Raw genomic sequence first — 20,794 nt, 5'->3', positions numbered from 1 at the left:
TTTCTGCGTAATGAAACTTTAATTGTGTGACCAAGGTATATAGAATGTGAAGGTCAAACCGCCCAAAATAATACTCCATTATAGTTTCATCTTTGTGTTCTAAAAATATTTGGTTAAATTTCAAGTTGGCACCAACTTTTAAAAGAATACTTTGAAGGCCATTAATCTTTGTACCTTGTTAAGACTCAGTGCTACAATTAGGCACGCCTCAGAGATTACATAGCTTCCCTGAGTGACAAGCTTCTATGAAGGTTTAGATTATAATCATTATGAAGATACAGTGTTCTCCAGTTAAATACAGTGTATAGTTTTTAACTTGTGTTGCAATTTATTATACAATATACATTACCACACATTTAATATACAGTAATAATGTAATATACCTAATATATGTTGAGTAAGGAATGGCTTCAGAATCTGAAATGAGAGCCATTGACTCTAAAACTATAAGGGACAATAAGGGCTGATTGAACTCAATCCAAGTTTTTTAAACCTGTCAGTTTTTCAAATTAAGTGTAACAAATGGGTATTTTATTCTGCTGGAAAGATTGGTTGAATTTTTTAGTCTCTTTCTAAAACTCATATTTAAGTTTCTACTTGGGAGAAGTATTAGCAGTTCGTCAAAGAAAGAAATGGCATTTTGAAGCACTCTGAAGATTAATCAATGTATTAGAAAAACTGTAAAAACATTAACAAACTATAGAGGTAAGTGAGGGCTATTGTACTTTAAATGTTACAATATCTCTAATAAAAACTCAGTAGTTTTTTTTTTTTATCACTGAACAGTAGTTATTTTAACGGTAATGGTCTTAAGAATGCCATTATTCTTTGTAATATTAATGGTAAAGGAAAGATGCTAATGGAGCTTATTATGGTATAATGCATGATAAATTATATGATATCTAAAATCCAAAGTTGAAAGGTACTTCTCATGGTGTTCTTAATGATCTATAGAAAAGCGCAGACGTGAAAAATACAACTTCAATGAGGTATTCTTCAGAATCTTTCTTTTCTTTGCTTTGAGATAAATACATGCAAATTTAAATCTTGATTGTCTTCACTGAACAAGTATTTAAAGCATTAAGGACCTATTTCTTTTGCCAAGTCCCCAAGATGAGTTTCATTTAACTTTTTTTTTTTTTTCTATTTTTCTTTTTAGGGCTACATTTGCTGCATATGGAGGTTCCCAAGCTAGGGGTCTAATTGGAGCCATAGCTGCTGGGTATGCCACAACCAGAGCAACGCAAGCCACATCTGTGTCCTACACCACAGCACACGGCAGTGCCAAATCCTTAACCCACTGAGCAAGACCAAGGATCGAACCCACAACCTCATGATTCCTAGCCGGATTCGTTACTGCTGTGCCATGATGTGAATTCCCCTAACTTTTTATATTGAAGTACAACACATCCCAAAGAAGGTACAAGGTGTGTAGGTATACAGCTCATCAGATTATCAAAAAGTGAACACACTATCTAAATATTTTGTAGGCCAAGAATATCATGGGGTCTCAAACACCTCTTTTCATCCTCTTCCTGATTACTCCTGCCTCCCTCTTCTCCCAAATAATCTCACTGTGATGACTCCTGATGGCCAGTTTTGATCTACGTGTGAAAGGAACCATAGGAAGTGTATGTGTTTTACTCCTGGCTTCTTAGGTTAACATTATGCTTGTTAATCACATCCACGTTGTGGTGTGTAGGTATACCTGATGGATTTTCATTGCTTTACAACGTTCCATTGTATGACTATGTCTGACTGTATTTATCCGTTCTATTTCTTTTTATTACTCAGATGAATTTATCACATCTGTAGTTATATAATGATCATCACAATCCAGTTTCACAGGATTTCCATCCTATAACCCAAGCACATCCCCCCACCCCCCAAAATTGTCTCCTCCGGAGACCCTAAGTTTTTCAATGTCTGTGAGTCAGCATCTGTTCTGCAAAGAAGTTCCGTCTGTCCTTTTTTCAGATTCCACATGTCAGTGAAAACATTTGATGTTGGTGTCTCATTGTATGGCTGACTTCACTTAGCAAGATAGTTTCTAGGTCCATCCATGTTGCTAAAAATGCCGGTATTTCGTTCCTTTTAATGGCTGAGTAATATTCCATTGTGTATATGTACCACATCTTCTTGATCCACTCCTCTGTCAATGGACCTTTAAGTTGTTTCACGTCTTGGCCATTGTAAATAGCGCTGTAATGAACATTGGAGTACATGTGTCTTTGCGAGTCATGGTTTTCTCTGGATAGATGCCCAGGAGTGGGACTGCTGGGTCAAATGGTAGTTCTAGTTTTAGTTTTCTGAGGATTCTCCATGCTGTTTTCCAGAGTGGTTGCACCAATTTACAATCCCACCAACAGTGTCATAGGGTTCCTTTTTCTCCACACCCTCTCCAGCACTTACTGTTTGTAGGCTTTTTGATGATGGCCATTCTGGCTGGTGTAAGGTCAAACGTGTGAGTAGTATTTTAAGACCATCCAGAATAATACTTCAGAAACATGCATGTGTTTCAGTGCACAACATCTGCTTTTCTGGTGGGTGCCTTCTTCAGAGTGGAATTGCTGGCTCATCAATGAAGCATATGTTGAACTCTAGTAGCATATGTGACAGGCTCTTTATGGGGATTATGCTAATTTACACTCTCCACCATGGTGTATGAAAATTCCATTTGCTCAACTTTCTGGACAACGCTTGGTATGGTCAGTTTTATTTTATTTTAGCTTTTTAACTGTTCCCTCAAGTTTTGCCAGCTTGGTGCAGAGCTCTCACACTGTGGTTTTAATGTGCATCACCCCTTGGAGTAATGAGAGCGGACACCATTTTATAGATTTGTTAGTCACTTTGATATTTCTCTTGTCCCTCTTTTTCTTATGGCTTTGTAGTCCTCGATATCTTCTGGTTACTAATATACTGAAAAATAAGGTCTCTTATTCTGTGGCTTCTGTTTCCACCACATCTTTCAATGAAGAGAGATTCTTAAATGTAATAGGTTTGGATTTGTCCATCTTTCCTCTTATGTTGTGCCTTTTGCAATCACTGTTTGAGAAATCTTTGCACGCCTCAAAGTTGTGAAGATGTTCAGCTATGCTGTCTTCTAGTAGCTTTATTGTTTTGTCCTTCACATGTAGACCTGCATTCTCGCTGGAATTCATTTCTGCCTGTGATTTAAGGCAGTATCAATCTCCCATTAACCCCCCCCCCTTTTTTCCAGTGTGGCTGTTCATTTGGCCTAGCACCATGCATTTAAAAGAGGTAGTTATTTGTTTCTTTTTTTCCTTCTCTGCATTGCACACATTGTCACTATTCACTGTCCATACATGTTGAACAGAATCAGTTTCTAGATTCTCTATTCTGTTTCATTGGTCTGTTTGACTAACCCTCTGCCAATATACCATTATCTTATTATTTTAACATTATAAGACTTCATATCCAGTGGAGAAAATTTTCTGACTTTATTTTTCTTCACCAGTAGCTTGATGATTCCTGTCCCTTTAAATTTCTACTACTGATAAATGAGAGTTCCTATTGCTCCATATCCTCACCAGTATTGGTGTTGTCAGTGTCCTGGATTTTGGCCAGTTGAATAGATGGGTGAATTCAGTTCACACTTGTATAGACACTTTCATCTAGCAGATTTGCTAAATGCACTCTGTAGAGTTAAAAACAAAAAAGATTCAACCTACACAATCACACACTCTGTGAATAATAGCAGTTTTATTTCGTCCTTTCCAAGCCTTACTACCTCTTAAACATTTGTGTTACCTTTTTGCACGAGTTGGAATACTCACTACATGTTGAATAAACAGGTCTATAGAGAACATACCTGTTTGGATCCTAAATTCAAAACGGCTCCCCACCTTTCATCCTACCCATCATGCTTACTCTAAGATTTTTTGTAGATACCCTTTTCCGAGTTAGAAATTCCCTATTTGGGTAAAAGTTTTACTCTTGTTTAAATGTTGAAATTAATCAAATTTCTGCATCTGTCTAGAAGACTATTTTCTTCAGTTTGACTGAATACTTTGAAGGGGTTTTAGATGTTAAGCAATCCCTATGTTCCTGGAATATTCCTTGATTGTGTTATGACCTACTATATTTTTATATTCTAGAATAATTTTGTAACTATTTTTTAAGGATTATTGAATCTATATTTTAATAAGAATGGCTTTTACTTTCCTTCTTACAAATTCTTTGTCAGATTTTGATATGAAGATTTTGGCCTCCCAAAACAAGCTGAGAAGCATTCTGTTTTTTTATTTTTTGAAGGTGCTTATGTGACGTCAGTGTTACTTTATCCTTAAATGTTTAGAAGAATTCACTGGAGAGACAGCAGGGCCTGTAATTTTCTGTGTAGGAATGTTTTTAAATTATGTATTCACTTTTGCCTGTGTATAGGCAACTCAGATTTTCCTGTGTCTCATCTGCTTTGGTAAATTACAATTTGGAATTTGTCTACTTCACTTAATTTTCAAAATTATGGGCGTAAGATTATTCCAAACATCCTCTTATCATGTTCGTGTGTGTAGGATCATGGCAAGATGCTCTTTGCCTTCCTGATCAAGGTGGTCTCTCTTTTCCGTGATCAGTCTGGCTAGAGTCTGTTTCATTTAAGTGTCCTTCAAAGGCTTATTTTTATCATCTGCTTCCAATTTCATCCTTGGTTTTAATTTGCTGTATTTTTTCCTAATGTCTTCATTCATCCTTGGCTCATTCATCTCCTTTCTTCCTCAATGTCCATGTGCTTCAAATGAATCTTCTTTCACTCGTGATGTGGATAATTTGGGTCTCTCTCTCTTATTTTTGGACAGCATGACTAGAGACTTATCAATTTTAGCAAACTTTTCAAAGAACCAGCTTGTTCTTTTGTTAATTTTCTCTAACATGTTCCTGTTTTCAATTTTAATTATTTGTGGTCTAAATTTATATTATTTCTTTTCTTCTACTTATTTTAGACTTAAATTGCTCTACATTCTTTAGGTTCCTAAGATGGATATTTAGATATTTAGATCTTTGTGGGGTTTTTTTTGTTTGTTTTTTTATTTGTCTTTTTGTCTTTTCTAGGACCGCTCCCGTGGCATATGGAGGTTCCCAGGCTAGGGGTCCAACTGGAGCTGTAGCCACCGGCCTACACTAGAGCCACAGCAACGCAGGATCCGAGCCGCATCTGCGGCTTACACCACAGCTCACAGCAACACCAGATCCTTAACCCACTGTGCGAGGCCAGGGATCGAACCTGCAACCTCTTGGTTCCTAGTCAGATTTGTTAACCACTGAGCCACGACGGGAACTCCCGATCTTTGTTTTTTTTCTAGTATACCTACTTAATGCTATAAATGCTGCTGCATCCCATAAATTTTGATAAATTGTATTTTCATTTAGATCAATTTTTAAAATATTTCACTTGCGACTTCTGCTTTAACTCTTGGGTTCTGTCCAAACGTTTGGGGACTTTCTAGCCATCTTTCTTTTACTGATTTATAGTTTAATTCTATTGAGCTTTGAGACCATGCTTTATATGATTTCTGTTCTTTTAAGTTTGTGAGGACGTGATTTGGGGCCCATAATGCAGTCTTTCTTGGTGGGTGTTTCCTGAGCTTGAGAAGGCTGCTTCTGCTGTTATCGGATGGAATATTCTCAAATGATGAATAGTAATATAAGGGTCTTCTCCATTCTTACTGTTTTTCTGCCTCCTTAACATATTAATTACTCCGGCTCTAATAATGTCTTTGGTTCTCTTTACACTCCTATCAGGATTTGCCTCTTGTATTTTGACTCTGGTACTAAGTCCATATGCCTGGAGGATTTGTTATTCCATCTTGGAAAACGGATCATTTTGTCATTGTGTGATGATAGGCTTCCTTCTTCTGGAGGCTACTTTGTCTGAAATTAATTTAGTTATTCTAGGTTTCTTTAGACTTAGTGTTAGTGTGAAAAGCAAAATACAAAATGAAAACCAAACTTGAAAATTCCCTGAGCAGACAAAACCGTTAAGCCATGTAAGCAAAACTAAAGCTAGCCTAATTCATGAATCTAAGTGAAATTTAGTTTACTTCTTCATGAATGCCTCTGATAATCATAAAGAAAACTTAAGTCATCTTCCTAAAAATGGCATAAAAGGAGTTCCCTTGTGGCAAAGTGGGTTAAGGATTTGATATTGTCACCTCAGCAGCTTACGTTGCTGCTCTGGTGTGGGTTTGATCCCTGGGCTTGGAAACTTCCACATGCTGTGGCCACAACCACAAAAAAAAAAAAAAAATAGTATAAGATAATCACTTTTGATCAATTGCCTGCTGTCTGGAAACCTCCTTTGCAATAACCAGTGGTTGTAAATGTTAGACCATTGCCTCATTTTCACTTGATAAGCTATTATGTAATGTTAGGTCTCTGAGATGTGTATCAGTTTGGGGGTTGAAAGCTTCCAGTTCTCAAACTGTTCTTAGATGCAGAATAAACTCTTACTGATTACTATTTTATTGATCTGGAGGTTTTCATTTTGCTATTCCTGGATTTTTGACACTAGCATGGAATACTTTTCTCCATCGCTTTACCTTTTATCTTTTGTCCCCCCCTTTTGGACATCCCACAGCATGTGGAGTTCCCAGGCCAGGGATCAGAGCTGAACTGCAACTGACCTACACCTGCACCTGCTGTGGCAACACCAAATCCTTAATCCATGGTGCCAGGCTGGGGATCAAATCTGCATCCCAGAACTCCAGAGATGCTGCTGGTCATGTTGTGCCACAGCAGGAACTCTTTAGTCTGTTTTCAATCTTTTATTTCAAGTTGATCACATGTAGTTGGATCTGGTCTTTTTTTATGCTCTGACAATCTCTGCCTCTTAAGTAGTGTATTTAGATCATTCACTTTTTTTTTTCCTTTTTCCTCTTTTTAGGGCAGTACCCATGGCATATGGAAGTTTCCAGGCTAGGGGTCGAATTGGAGCTGCAGCTGCTGGCTTACACCACAGCCATAGCAATGCCAGATCCAAGCCATGTCTGTGACCTGTCACAGCTCATGGCAACACCAGATCCTTAACCCACTGAGAGGGGCCAGGGATTGAACCTGCATCTTCATGGATACTAGTTGGGTTCTTTACCACTCTGCCACAATGGGAACGCCCATAGATCATTCACTTTTAAAGTGATTGTTGACATATTTGGATTACTGTCTGTCATGTTTATAGCTGTTTTCTGTTTGTTGTATCTGTCTTTTGTCTTTTGCTTCCCCTTTTTAATGCCTTATTTGAATTTAACTGAGCATTTTGTATTAAGTCCATTTTATCTCTATTATTTCTTTAAACAATTATTTTGTAATTAAGAATAAGAAAAAGAAATGATTTTATCTTACCTGTTTTTATTCCTTCTCAAGTCCTCTTCTGCTTTTTACATAGATCCAAGTTTCTAATGCTATATTGTTTTCCTTTTGTCGGAAAAACTTCTTTTAAATGTTTCTTGCAGATCAGATCTGCTAGCCATGAATTCCATCAGTTTTTGTCTGAGATCATCTTGGCTTCTCATTTACTTTTGAAGGGTAACTTCTCCGGATATAGAATTCTAAGATTATTTTCACTTGTTTCAACATTTTAAATATTTCATTTCATTCTCAACGGACTTCCTTGTATGACTTCTGATGAGAAGGCCAATATAATTCTTATCCTTGTCCCTTTAAGGGTAAGGTATTTCTTCTCCTCTGGCTTCTTTCAAGGTGTTCTCTTTACCTTGGGTTGTCTCCCGTTTGAAGTGTGTTATGACTCAGTATAGTTTTAATTTTGATTTCGAACCTGCTTGTTATTTGAGTTTTCTGCATCTAGTCTGGTGTTTGTCATTAATTTTAGGACGATGTTGGCTATTATTCCGTCAAACATGTCTTCTGCTCCATTCGTTCTTCACTTACCTTCCTCTATTCTAGATACGCACAGGTTACCACTTTTGCAGTTATCCCACAATTCTTGGATATTCCCTTCTGCTTTTTTTTCTTTTTGCCTTATGGTTTAGAGAGTTTGTACTTGCTTAGCTTCAGGCTCACTGATTCCTTCCTTGGCTGGGTTGAATGTATCAATGTGCCCATCCAAGCCGTTCTTCATTTCTGTGACAGTGTTTTTGATTTCTAAACAGCTCGGAGTCTTTGGTTCTTTCTGAAGTTTTCCTCTCTCTGCTTACATTACCCATTTGTTCCTGCATGTTGTCCACGTCTCCCATCAGAGCCCTTGGCATATTCATCATGGTTGTTGTTAATTCCTAGCTTGGTGATTCAAGCGTCTATGACATGTGTGAGCCTAGCTCTGACAACTGCTTTGTCTATGCAGACTCTGTTTTTTCTTGCCTGTTGGCATGCATGGCAACATTTTGTTGACATTTGGACATGTCCTATCTAGTAATGAGAATTGAGGAAAATAGGTCTTTAATGTGGGAATTTCTATTAATCTGGCTAGAAATTGGGCTGTAGTTAATATTTGCTGTGGGTGCTATAAATGCCAAAGTCTTCAAATTCATCTAGCACTCTTGTTTGTGCCTCTCCTTTCGACTCTTCAGAACTGGTCTGGGTTTCGCATTTCTTTCATTTGTCATCCAGTGTTCTTAGACTGGAGTCCTGTTGGTGCGGTGGTGTGACGTGAAGGAGTCAGATCGTTCTCTGACAGTGCAGTTAAGTATCAGTGTTTTTTAGTGAGCCTCTGTCTTAAAACTGTGACCTTCACTGGTGTTTCTAGTGGGAAAACGTGATGCTCCCCTGCATCTCCTTTTCCTGGCTTTTCCAAGGTATGTCCTCGAAGCCCTGACTCCAGGTGACTACTTTTTCTCTTGGGTGGGACAGAAAGGCTAGGGAAACTAGAGTGGAAGGAGTGTCAGATAAGGCTCTGGATAAGGCTCTGGCAAAGTCCTTTCCCCTGGGTGGCTTTGTTATGGAGATCCCTCGGGACCTATTCCACCATGATGACCTTCCCGCCTCCCTGCCAAAGCCTAGAGGAAATCTCTTTTCTGATCTGGGCAGAGCACAGAAAGATTCCTGGGGGGTAAGGCCCACAGAAGGGCCCTTAAAACTATCATCCTCAGTTGTTTCTCACTTTCTTACGAGTCCACACTCGTCTCCATTAAGTCCGCAAAACTGCCCCAAGAGTTCCTATCCAATGATGGCACCAGTGGCTTCTGTTCTGGGCAGACAGACAGGTTTCTGCTCTACCTCTTTGGGTGCTCTTTTCTCTCTAGATTCCCCGGGGGTAGTTTCAGGCCACTACAACAAAATGCCATAGGTTGGGTGGCTTCAACCACAGACATTTATTTCTCACAGTTCTGAAGGTTAGGACGTCCAAATATAAGTTGCCCGCTGGTTCCGTTCCAGCCCTTTCCTGGCTTACAGATGTCAGTCGTCTTGCTTTGTCCTCACCTGGTGAAGGAGGGAATGCTCTCGCTGTCATCCTCACCCAGGAGGACGTTAACCCACCCTACGGGTCCGGCCCTCAGGACTTCCTCCAGGCCTAATTATTTCCTAAAGGCCACATCTCCAAACGCTGTCACAATGGGGGTGGTTAGGGCTTCAACCAATGAATTTTGAAGGCACACAGCTCAGTTCTTAGCACCCTGTAACCTCCGTTTTCTGATGGGTCCAAGAAAATGCGTTGGTTTTCAGTTTGTCCTGCTTTCTTGTTGTAGAGGATAATGGTTTCCAAGTTCTTTATTTGTTTGCTTGCTTTTTCTCTTTTGGCCACCCCAAGGTATATGGAGTTCCCATACCAGGGCTCAGATCCCAGCCACAGTTGTGACCTACCCCACAGCTGTGCCCTACCGCACAGATGCGACAATGCTGACTCCCTAACCTGCTGTACCAGGGCCAGGAATCGAACCTGCACCCCAGGGCTCCAGAAATGCCACTGAGCCCATTGCACCACCGTGGGAAACTCCCTGAGTACTTTAAATAACAGAGCTGATGCCTTTCTTATTTACTAATATATGTGTTCAAGACTATAAATTTCTCTTTAAGAACAATTTTTTGCTGAAGTTTTATTACTTTCTCTTGTGTGTAGGACATTACGTATGAAAAATTCAACAGTAATTTGAGAAGTAGGATATTCCTGCAGAATATAATTACAGTTGCTTCTGCAGGCAGCAGGGAGCACGAGGCATCTCTGACCATTGTCATATAATTTCACAGATGGAGAAAATGGGAAGTTGAATTTTCATCTCTGTGGGGAGTTGTCTCTCTCTGACTTATCATTTATTCTGAGTTGTAGACTCTCGAAGCTCTGACATAAAACCCGTGGAAGCTTATGGGATATTTCTTTTTTTGAGGGACCTAGAACTAAAGTTTAGTCTCTGACCCTGTGAGGTTGTCACAAGGTCTGCTCAGTTTCTCCTCTTCAGGAATCAGAGAGTCACCTAAAGAGGAAAAAGTGAGCCTTAACAGTAGGGCTGGTCTCTTCGGCTGTTCTTTTCACAGATCTTGAGCATTTGATATTTTATTGTCTTTTGGAGCTTCAGTCCCTATTTTTCTTTTTGTTCAGATTTTTTAGCAGGAGAGGTGTTCAAAAATCTGCTAGTCTACCATTACCATAGTATCATTTTATCATTTACCATCATATGATAGGGTGTGATAATATTTTATCGTAATACCGTAATATCATTATTTTTAAGGTAAAGCTATTTTGCATCTCAAATTTCATTCTTCCACACATTTATACATATACCAACCTCACTGATGACCTGTCTATATATCATCCAGGTAACAGTTTATTGTTATGTCTCAACAATAGGTATGGACAAAGCAAGGATTGCACCTTTCATGTGGTTTTTTTCCCTTCCCCGTTGGTGTTTCTGTCTTGAGAATTCAAAACCTCCTGTGCTCAAAGGGGCTGGCCAGTATATTTTACAACATTGTGCCTTCACAGATTCTGAGATAAAAGCTGGCTTGTGGTCCCTGCATGAATTAATATTAATAATTTGGTATCCTTTAAAATAAATATTTAAAGGTATTGAATATTTTCTAGGAGGGGTAGTAGAAACTGATTTAATATTAATGAAATTCTATACTTTTATATTGAAAATTGAGAGTTATACCCACAGAACCAAACTTCATGATTTGTCTGCTCTACTCTCCTTTTTCTATTACATTAAATGAATTCTGTTGCATTAAACGATAGAACCAACTTTTGTAGGTAGAGTTACAATGTCTTGTTCAACATATGTTTAAACATGCTCCTCAGTGGGGCTTTTTGTCAGCAAATTTCCTGTTTTTCGGTAGTCCTTATTTTTCTTGGCTTTTCTTTTACATGTTTTGAGACCAGATGATCTCATGGGAGACACACTTAGTAAAGAATTATAACTAATGTCATAAAATCAAGAGCTAATTTCCATTAGACAGCATGTTGCTATGGTATATTTAGGGTGTGCATATTAGCTGACTCTGTCAAAATGACTTGTTCTTAGAAAGAGGTCATGTGTTAAGTCACATGAATAAGAGAGGTCAGAGGACTTTAATGTTTGCCTGTTTGTTGTGTTGAATTTATGCTAGTGCTGCTGTTTATCTTGGTGGGAGCTGAACGAATTAATATGTAAGCACAGATCTGCGATATAACCACTTGTAACTGGTCCCATGTTTCTGATTTATGACAGCAGTGTTTGGGGGCCCCTTATGAACTGCCATATGGCCATCTCTCTTGATGCATCTTGGCTTTCATAGATGACTTGCTCAATTAATATTTGAGAAAGAAATTGAGTGGCTGCTGGTGCTCAGGCTGGCACAGAGGGCCCAGACCCCTGTACCCAACCGGCCCTGTGTGCACAGGCCAGGTTGGGAGAGCCTGGTCCTCCTGAGACCAGGGCAGAGAGGGAGCACAGGAACCTGGAAGAGGTGAGGACGGGGGGGAGCTCCCCCCCAGGGAAGCTGACAACACTTATGACTTGAATCTAGCCAGAACCCAGATTGGGACTTGAGCCCGCGTGCCAGGATTCAAAACCATCCTAAATCCAGATTGGGACTTGAACCCAGGTGCTGGACTCAAATCTAGCCAGAAGTCAGATTGGGACTTGAACCCATGGTTTTTAAATTAGAATCGCTCGCCTGGTATCTGGACTTATGGAAGTTCAGGGTCTCTGTATCTCAGTGCCGACAGGAATTCAGCAAAAGGCCAAGTGATAGGCAAGAAATAGACTTATTAAGATAGTATGCTTAATAAGGATATACAAGATATATAAATGGGAGATATAAATGGGCAGGCAAAGGAGGCTCTGCCCTGAGGACTGGGTGGGCTGCATTTTTATAATCCAAGGAAAGTGGGTAGTGGAAACAGGTCACTTCTTCCTCCTTCTTTGAGTAGACGTCCAGCTTACATCTAATGATGTATCTGGCAAGAGAGTAGTTGACCCTGTGAGGTCAGACCAGGTTCTCATGGTGCTTATTCAAATCAGCAGAAGGGTGGTAACATATGCTACAGTATGTTGATTCATCTCAGGTTTCCACATAATGAGGCTGTCCTCCTTTGGAATGTCATCTTTCCCTTAAACTCCTGTCCTTGGTGGTGAGGGTCATTGCCTTGCTGAACTTGAATGCAGGCCTCATTTTATCTTTCACTCAACGACGTGAGGCATATCTCATGCTTTGATTTGTGGTTTCATAGTTAAGCAAGCCTGCTTTGTTCGGATGGCTTTCTTGAGTGATAATCAACTTAGAGTGGTCTCCCAAAGTCCCCTAGGTTTCCCTCTCTATCTCCGGCCGCCTGTTGGGACTTCTGCAACTACCTGTGTGACGGTCCTAGTCCATCTCTGTCACCAGGGCATGTGGATGAAGTGGATGAATGCAAACGTGAGGCTGGGGAGGTGCTATGGGGTCCACGCTGTGCGGGAGAGCGTTGATGGTCACTTTTACCCCTGCTGGTTCTGGCAACTTACCCTCTCCCAACCTTAATTCCTGAACAGAGGTGAAGATGATTGTCCCTCCTGGTTACCTTGCGGTTGGGAGGCTTGAGTGAGACGGTGCCTGTGAAAGGTGAGGATAGCACAGGGCCTAATGGGCCACACTCTGGCCCTTCTTCCCTACATCAACATACGAGTGAATTCAGCTCAAGGAATTGCCACGTTCAGTGCTCCCTACAGCAGGGATGTAATTTCCACCCAGGACACCAGGAAGAGGAGCAGGAGAGACAGCTGGCCCAGGATGGCACGGCTGTGCCCGGTATGTGGGGACGGGGCTCTAGCAGAAGCAGGGGGGTGGGGCCCCAAGAGAGCCTCCCTCCACTGTGTTAGCCAGCCCTGGCTCCCTGCAAGGTGTGGCTGGGAGGAGCCAATCCCTATACTTTCCCCAGGCTGACTCAGACAGGAGATTCAGCCAGAGAGGGTGGGGGCCCACCTTGGGGTGTGCCTCAGGGTGCATAAGAAACTGATCTGAACCCTGAAGCCTCCCCTGCCCCCGCCACCTCCAGTATAAAAACCAAGCAGTTAATGATGAGGACAGTAGAGTCAGAGACTCTGATGGACTTTGCTAAGTTTTACAGATGCCCTAACTGCCCCAAAGGAAAAAAGCTAACTGCATGGTGGCCAGACTGTAGCCATGACATGAGCTGCTCCATCTTGAGCCGTACCGAATCTATGGCCGGCACGATTCCAAGATCGGGTCTCAAGAGCGTGGGCTTAACATTATGCTCATCACAGTGTGTATCTTTGTAGCATCACAATAATTATAGCTCGCTCTGCCTGTATATGCCAATGGGCAACTGAAATTGTCAGCAAAGAGATGCCACAGACCCATCTTGCCATCTTCTACTCCGAGAATATGACACCTTAGGTCAGCACGAAGAAGTTATAGGAGATAAGACCTTTGCCCCTCATCTCATAGAAAGGGAATGATGTTTGACAGTGGAGAATTGAAAGCAGTTCTTTGGCTCCTTTCCTATTGGCCCATTTCTAGTCCCCTCTAACCATAAAAGGACCTAATTCTAAGAATGGGACCCCTAGGCAATTGAAACTAACGTCCAACTTCGGCTCTCCTGAGTACCCATCATGACTTGTTTAAACTGTTGGTTCATTTTCTAGATAAAGATAAATAAATATAAAGGAATGAAGAATTAAGCAGTTAAAAAATGAGTAGCTTTCTATCCCTAACAGCCCCCTTAGCAAGCCTGCTGGCAGATTACTCAGGCAAGATAACCTCTGAAGAAAGAGTCAGCCAGTCTGCACTCAGTGGAGCAAGATGCAGGACCCAACCTCCTGCCTCCATGATTCATTGAGATTCTTCCCCCCCACTTCCCCCTCCTTTTGGGGGGTTGCACTCTTAGAGGTGTGTGGAGGTTCCCTGGGCAGGGATCGAACCCACACTGTAGTTTCGAATGCGCCTCAGCTTCGGGCATCCTTCACCTGCTGTGCCACACAGAACCCCCCACCCCCACTCCCCACACTTTTCCCTTCAAAAAGTGTCATGGTTGAGCAGAATCTTTTAAATTGTCTCTGGACATGAGCCTATCATTTCTCAGATTGCCAATTTTTCTGATTAAAGCCCCTTTCCTGAAAAAGATAGAAAAAAGAAATCAGTGCTACTACACTTCTTCATAAACTTTAGAATTGCTATGAAAATACTTAAAATCCTGTAAAAATCTTTAATTCATTAACTCCATAAATTATCTTGGTTAGAATACACTTCTAAACCATCTATGAACACCTCACTGAGTTTGAAAATCATCAAATCTCAAAAGAAAAATACAATTAAGCCTTTTTAATTTTTATCACATAAGACACATCACCTTAATTTTACTTGTAGATATTTGATGATCTCATGGCATCTTCTTTTCCATTATCCATCTATTAGGAGGTTATCATTTATATGCAAAAGTCTCATTGATGATTAAACATTTGTCTTTTATTTTCATTCAACTGCAACAATTTTGAGAAAATGCGAAGTTAATAGAATCAATCCTTTTGTCTCTAAAAGTCAACTGGTAGAGCTGTGTCCCAATACGGTAATAATCTAAGTTGCATTTACTTGCAAATGTGGCAACGATTTTAAATATAAATTATGAGAAAAAGGGAAAAAAGTTTCCTCTGGGGTGAGTTGTTTGCTTTCATGTTCTGTTCGAGTGAGGCCTTTAGATGGCTTAGCTAAATTATGGGCTTTTGATTCAGTAAAGCCTGGAATTAAATCCTTAGTCTGTCACTTTCTAGCTGTGTGGTTTTAGGCACATAACCTCTATAATTTTTATTATTCTCAGTTTTACAGTGGGTACAAAAATACTTCCCAGGGTTGTGGCGAATATTAAAACTGCAGAATATATATTTCTGCTGTGTCTGATGCTGAGACACAAGGCTTCGTGTTGGAGACATTCAGACTGAGGGCCCAGGAGGCAGCTGTTACTTATGTTCTCCCTTTGGAAGGTTGTCCTAGTGAACGCATCTCCTAAAATCTTGTCTTTCTCTGAAAAATTTTGAGATAAAATAGGAAGAGGAAAAAGAGCATGATTTATCCACAAAAGCCAGAAGAATGTTCAAAGAGCAAGCCAAAGACCAAAAGCACAGATCAGCTTGGCTTCCCTTGAAATGCAAGGTCACAGCCCCTCCCTCAGTAGTGGCTGAGCTGCAAGATCTAGAAATCTGTTTCTAAATAGCACCTGAGGAGCTCATGGCGCAGTGGGAATGAATCTGACTGGTACCCATGAGGACACAGGTTCAATCCCTGGCCTCGCTCAGTGGGTTAAGGATCTGGCGTTGCCATGAACTGTCGTGTAGGTTGCAAATGCCACTCGGATCCTGCATGGCTATGGCTGTGATGTAGGCCAGCAGCTACACCTCCCATTAGACCCCTAGCCTGGGAACCTCCATATTCTGTGAGTGCAGCCCTAAAAAGACTAAAATAAAATAAAATAAAAATTAAAAAAAATAAATAGCACCTTAGGTAATTCTGACATGTCCTCAAACTCAGAATCTATAATATAAGGCAAGACATCAACATTCTCATAATAAATTTTTTTAAAGAGGATGAGACATTTAAATTCATGCATTCCTTTATGAATTGTGATGGCATGAAAAAAATCTTCTTAGCAAATGGAGCAAAGTTTCCTAGGCAAAAGAATTACATGAAAAACATTAGTTTGCATTGGACTTTTCATTTATAAAGAAACAGAGCATCAATTCCAGGTCTCAATTCACAGACATTCTAAAAGAATTCCTGTTAGATATTGAATTCCACCCAGAATCTTTGTTATCTTCTGTATTAAAAGTTATCAACCAGTGGTGCAAAAAGTACAAATATTATTGTTTAGTTAAATATATTTATTTAGTAGTACTAATGCACATTTTCCCAGTGACACTGAAGTTAGAATGTTCTTTAAGATACCAGAGCATTACCAAGTGATATTTCTGCCTATTCTCTCACTGTACACATCCCATGCTGTGTCTTACTTTATTTTACCAAGTATTATAAAATTAATACATTCTTATTAAAAACAATTCAGATATGGGTAAAATATGCCAGGTAAAAATCCCATATCCTCCACCTGCCATTTCCCTCATCCTTTGTGAGAAATAATCACTTAAATCTTTCAGTGTGCCCAGATATTTATTACTTACACAAACAAAGTAATTTACGTTTCTTCTTTATGTTCTGCAAGTTTAAATAATTCATAAATCTGTCAGGTCACCTATGAAAGGCTTCCATTTACAGACGTCCCCTTTCCATTTACCTGTCTGTTGCCACTGTCGCCTGCATCTTTTCTCACAATCCCATAAAATGCTGAGGTCATTGTCGTGCCATCCATCTCAATCCATGAACTTATATTAATTTGGAAAAAAATGTGAGCTCTTTTGGAGGGTTATCTAATTCATCACCCAGCTGTTCACTGCAAGAAATCATAATTAGGTATTGTATTAACCTGCCAGGGGTACCCAGGAAAATAGAATCGAAGTGGAAGAAGGTCTGCTGAGGATTGAATGTCTATAAGCCAGGTCCTCAACCCTAGAGGGACAATACCCTGATTTGGAGAGCCTATAAAGACGCATGCGGACGCGCACACACACACGCACATGCACGCACACACGCACACATGTAGCTAGCACACCAGTGCTCAGTGTCTGCACACTGGGAGTTTTAACACGTAGCCTGAGTTTGGGAGACACTGCCCTAAGTGAAACTGCGCTATATCAGCCATTCTAAAGAAGAGGTTGATATAAGCAGTCATCCCATTTTCAGGCAAATGTTGATGGTTTTGACAGGAATGGAGACTGTGATGCCCCAGAGGTGAGGTAGGGATAAAGATGAGGTGGCGCAGTGCAGAGTACAGATAACCTTGCTCACCAAATCCTCAGTATGAAATTTCAACTAATGGCATAGCATGGAATGTTCTAGAAGAGTCTGATTATCCCAGTCCAGCCATCTGTGGGATTACACAATGTTCTGTGTGTGTTCTGGGAAATATCATACAAACAAAGTATTAGTAGGGAGTTGACTGATAAGGGGAATCAAAGCAAATGAATTTGACTCTGAAAAACCCAACTTTTTTTTTTTTTACTGTATGAGAAAATATTTTGGTAAATGCTGGTAAAGGGATATTTGTGAAACAGAAGGAGAAGGGGGCAAATGAATAGATTCCCTGGATACTAGTGTTCCTGAAATATTTCCTTTGCCTTGTATGATCTACAGGAGGCTGACCTCATTTGTTGATCCAGCCGCGTTGAGGGGACCTATCAAGAGACTGAATAGGTCATCACTCTTTGTTTGTGTCCTGTATATACTTAGTGTTACAGTTAAGCAAAAGAGAAGGAGGAGGAGGAGAAGGAGAAAAGGAGGGAGGAATGGGAGGAGGAGGGGGAGGAGGAAGGGCAGATGAAATAAAAATGAAATATCCCTTATTGAGAACGACTTCGGCTTCACCCTAACTTTTTCACGTATGAAGCTTTAGCATATGTCATGTAGGGGAAATAAAAGCTGTGTGTGTGGGTTTTGGAGGTGAGCTATGAGTTAGATATTGTGGAAGGAGCATAGCTCCTGGCCACACTGTGTAATAGTCTTGCAAACACCAGAGGGTTTTTTTCTGCATTTAATTTCCTCTTGTACAGTTTTCTGGTGCAGCTCAGCATCGTTCTTATATGTCTTCCTAGCTTTCAAATACTAGAGTCTGTGAGTCTCATTTCAAGTCTTTCCAAATTATTATTGATTCCAGTTTCCCTTAACAATTTTTAAAATATAGGTGCTTTTATTTTATTATTTTTTAACTGATTAAAATTGACATGTAATCACAATTTTTTTTCTTGTTTTTCTTTTTTTTTTTTTTTAGGGCCACACCTGTGGCACATGAAAGTTCCCAAGCTAGGTGTTAAATCGGAGTTGCAGCTGCCGACCTACACCACAGCCACAGCAACCCAGGATCTGAGCCACATCTGTGACCTATGCTGCAGCTCATGCTAACGCTGGATCCTTAACCCAATGAGCGAGGTCAGGGATTGAACCCATATCCTCCTGGATACTAGTTGGTATCCATAACCCGCCGAACCACAACAGGAGCTTGCACCACAGTTTTTAATGTGTGTATTGAGCGGTGTAGTGAATGAAGTTTAACAACCTATTGTCAGAGTGTAGCTCTGACTTGAATGTCTGGTGATACTTTTGCTTATGCTCCTGAGAAAGTGAAGCAATAGACACACATCTTAAACTTAGTCATTCATCAACCATGTGAGCAGCTTCTCCACTGAATCACATCCTGGGTTTTGAATATGAATATTGAATATTGGTTTCCTCAGTATTTCTCATGGTTCACGAAATTGATAGCTTTTATGTTTCACCTGCGCTTTATAGAAACAAACTTTTCACCTGTGTTGAAAGCTGGCTTAATGTAGATGGTGGAACTTAAACTACTATATAGAAAGAAGTTTAGACACTAGTAACTTCTGCAGATAGACGTTACAGCATAACTGTTCATAATATGACTTTCTTAAAAGAAAGCCACCATTTTATAGTAAAAAAGCAAATCAGACATTGCTCATTGACATAATAGGGGACAGAGTGAAATGAATATTCTCCAGATACTGGCTGAGATATCTTTGTCTCTCCTTCTAGGGATTTGCAGGAAATGCAAATGCAGACAGCGTTGTCTACTGTAGACTCCAGCCTTCCATCAAAGCCAGATTTCTACGCTTCATTCCTTTAGAGTGGAACCCCAAGGGCAGAATTGGAATGCGAATCGAGGTGTTTGGATGTGCATATAGTAAGTGTTTGTTTATCCAACACAATGAAATGGATATCAAAAGAGAGGTTTGTTTATTTTGATTGCTTTTTGGCCTTGCCTGTGGCATGTGGAAGTTCCCAGACCAGGGATCGAGCCTGTGCCACAGCTGTGACCCAAGCTGCTGCACGTGACAATGCTGGATCCTTAACCCGCTATGCCACAAGGGAACTCCAAAGGAGATGTTTTAAAAGCCAAGCTGTGCACTGAAATCAACTTTAGAGCTAGGTACAGAGATGTAAAAACCGGAGCTGTTTTTGTGGGAAGCTTTATTTGTGCCCACACATGTTAATATTGACTTATGTTAGTGTTAATAGCTTTTTATACTCAGCTTTTTATATGTTAAATCAGAAATGGAAGGGTTTTATAGACAGAAAAATTGATATGGAGATAGATAGCTGTAGATACATGTTTGCAAACCTATGTGAATCCTTTTATCCAGATCTGATATTATTCACTAGATCTTAACTTTTTGATATTAGAGCCTTCTCCCTGTAGACTGTGTTCCATGGTGTTTAATTTGAGCATCCTAAATTTAGTAAGGGAGACAGTGGTCCATTTAGTATAACCAATCATCTGTTAGGAGACCAAAGAATGTTTTTCTCTCCAGTCTAAAAATAATATGCCATGAAATTCACTTACAAATAGGCTAGGCCCTGAGCATAAATTCATAGAAAAGGTAAAGACCTCTGCCAAAATATAAAATGTGTTTGAAATACTCTCCCATAAAAAAAGCTAGAAACCACAGATTTCACTTAGTCTCCTCTTAATGAAGCATTTTATTATGTCTTTCTGTGGGATGGGGACCTAAGCGTTATTGATAGCCCACCTCAAGCCACACCATCCTGTCAGATGCTCTTTTATTCTCGAACAATGAGTTAGTTAATAGGATCTACAGTTATCAGATGAGCGTCTGAGGTTTGGAGAGAGTCCGTTATTTATTTGCCCAGCGTCTCACAACTTAGTCCACGGAAGAATCCGGAAAAGAATCCAGAACTGTTCACTTCCACTACATCCTTATTCCTCTCGTGAACCTTTATTTACTTATTTAGTTTTAGCCGCTGCAGCTTTTTCACACCTGTTTCATCCCTTTTTCCGGTTCACTCTCTTTACGTAAAAGACGAGGCACGTCACCGAGGGGGAAGGCAGAAACCACGTGACAGAATCGTCGTAATGGTATTTATTACGAGCAATAGTCATCATCACAATAGCATTAGCCCTGATGTCAGTGAGATTAATCTCTGTAATTCTAGAAATAACCAATTTCTCTTGAGTGCTTATCTTCCGCCTGATACCATATTAAGCAGGTAGTTTTTAATTCCAGACAAAGTCCAGATTAACGTTATTAGTTAACTATTTCATCCCCCTGCTTTGCAAATGGGGAAGCCAACGCGTAGAGATTCAACTGTGAGATCGTGGGACTGGGTCCAGCTGCCCAGATAGGAAGCGATGGAGCTGGGTTTGCAGCCAAGCCTGCCAGACTCCAGAACCCCAGCTCATGCTCATGCCTCCTCCAGCTGTTGAGTCAGAGATGAGCCCTGGGCACTTTCTTCTCCTCATCTGCCTGACTTCCAGCTGGCTTTCTTGGCTTCCTTA

General features: G+C 40.3%; 1 protein-coding gene across 6 annotated transcripts in view; it reads left to right on the top strand.

Annotated features, from left to right (window-relative positions):
• The window catches only part of CNTNAP4 (contactin associated protein family member 4), a 278,641-nt gene that overhangs the window by 129,748 nt on the left and 128,099 nt on the right, over positions 1-20,794 (top strand). For all 6 annotated transcript variants that reach the window (XM_047790390.1, XM_047790392.1, XM_047790393.1 and 3 more), the window contains exon 4: positions 19,033-19,180. In XM_047790390.1, the coding sequence (XP_047646346.1) occupies positions 19,033-19,180 (148 nt within the window). The remainder of the gene's footprint in view (positions 1-19,032; positions 19,181-20,794) is intronic.

Source organism: Phacochoerus africanus, chromosome 8 (genome assembly GCF_016906955.1).
Source record: "Phacochoerus africanus isolate WHEZ1 chromosome 8, ROS_Pafr_v1, whole genome shotgun sequence".
Classification (NCBI taxonomy): Eukaryota; Metazoa; Chordata; class Mammalia; order Artiodactyla; family Suidae; genus Phacochoerus; species Phacochoerus africanus.
This window is presented reverse-complemented; position numbering and strand designations above follow the sequence as displayed.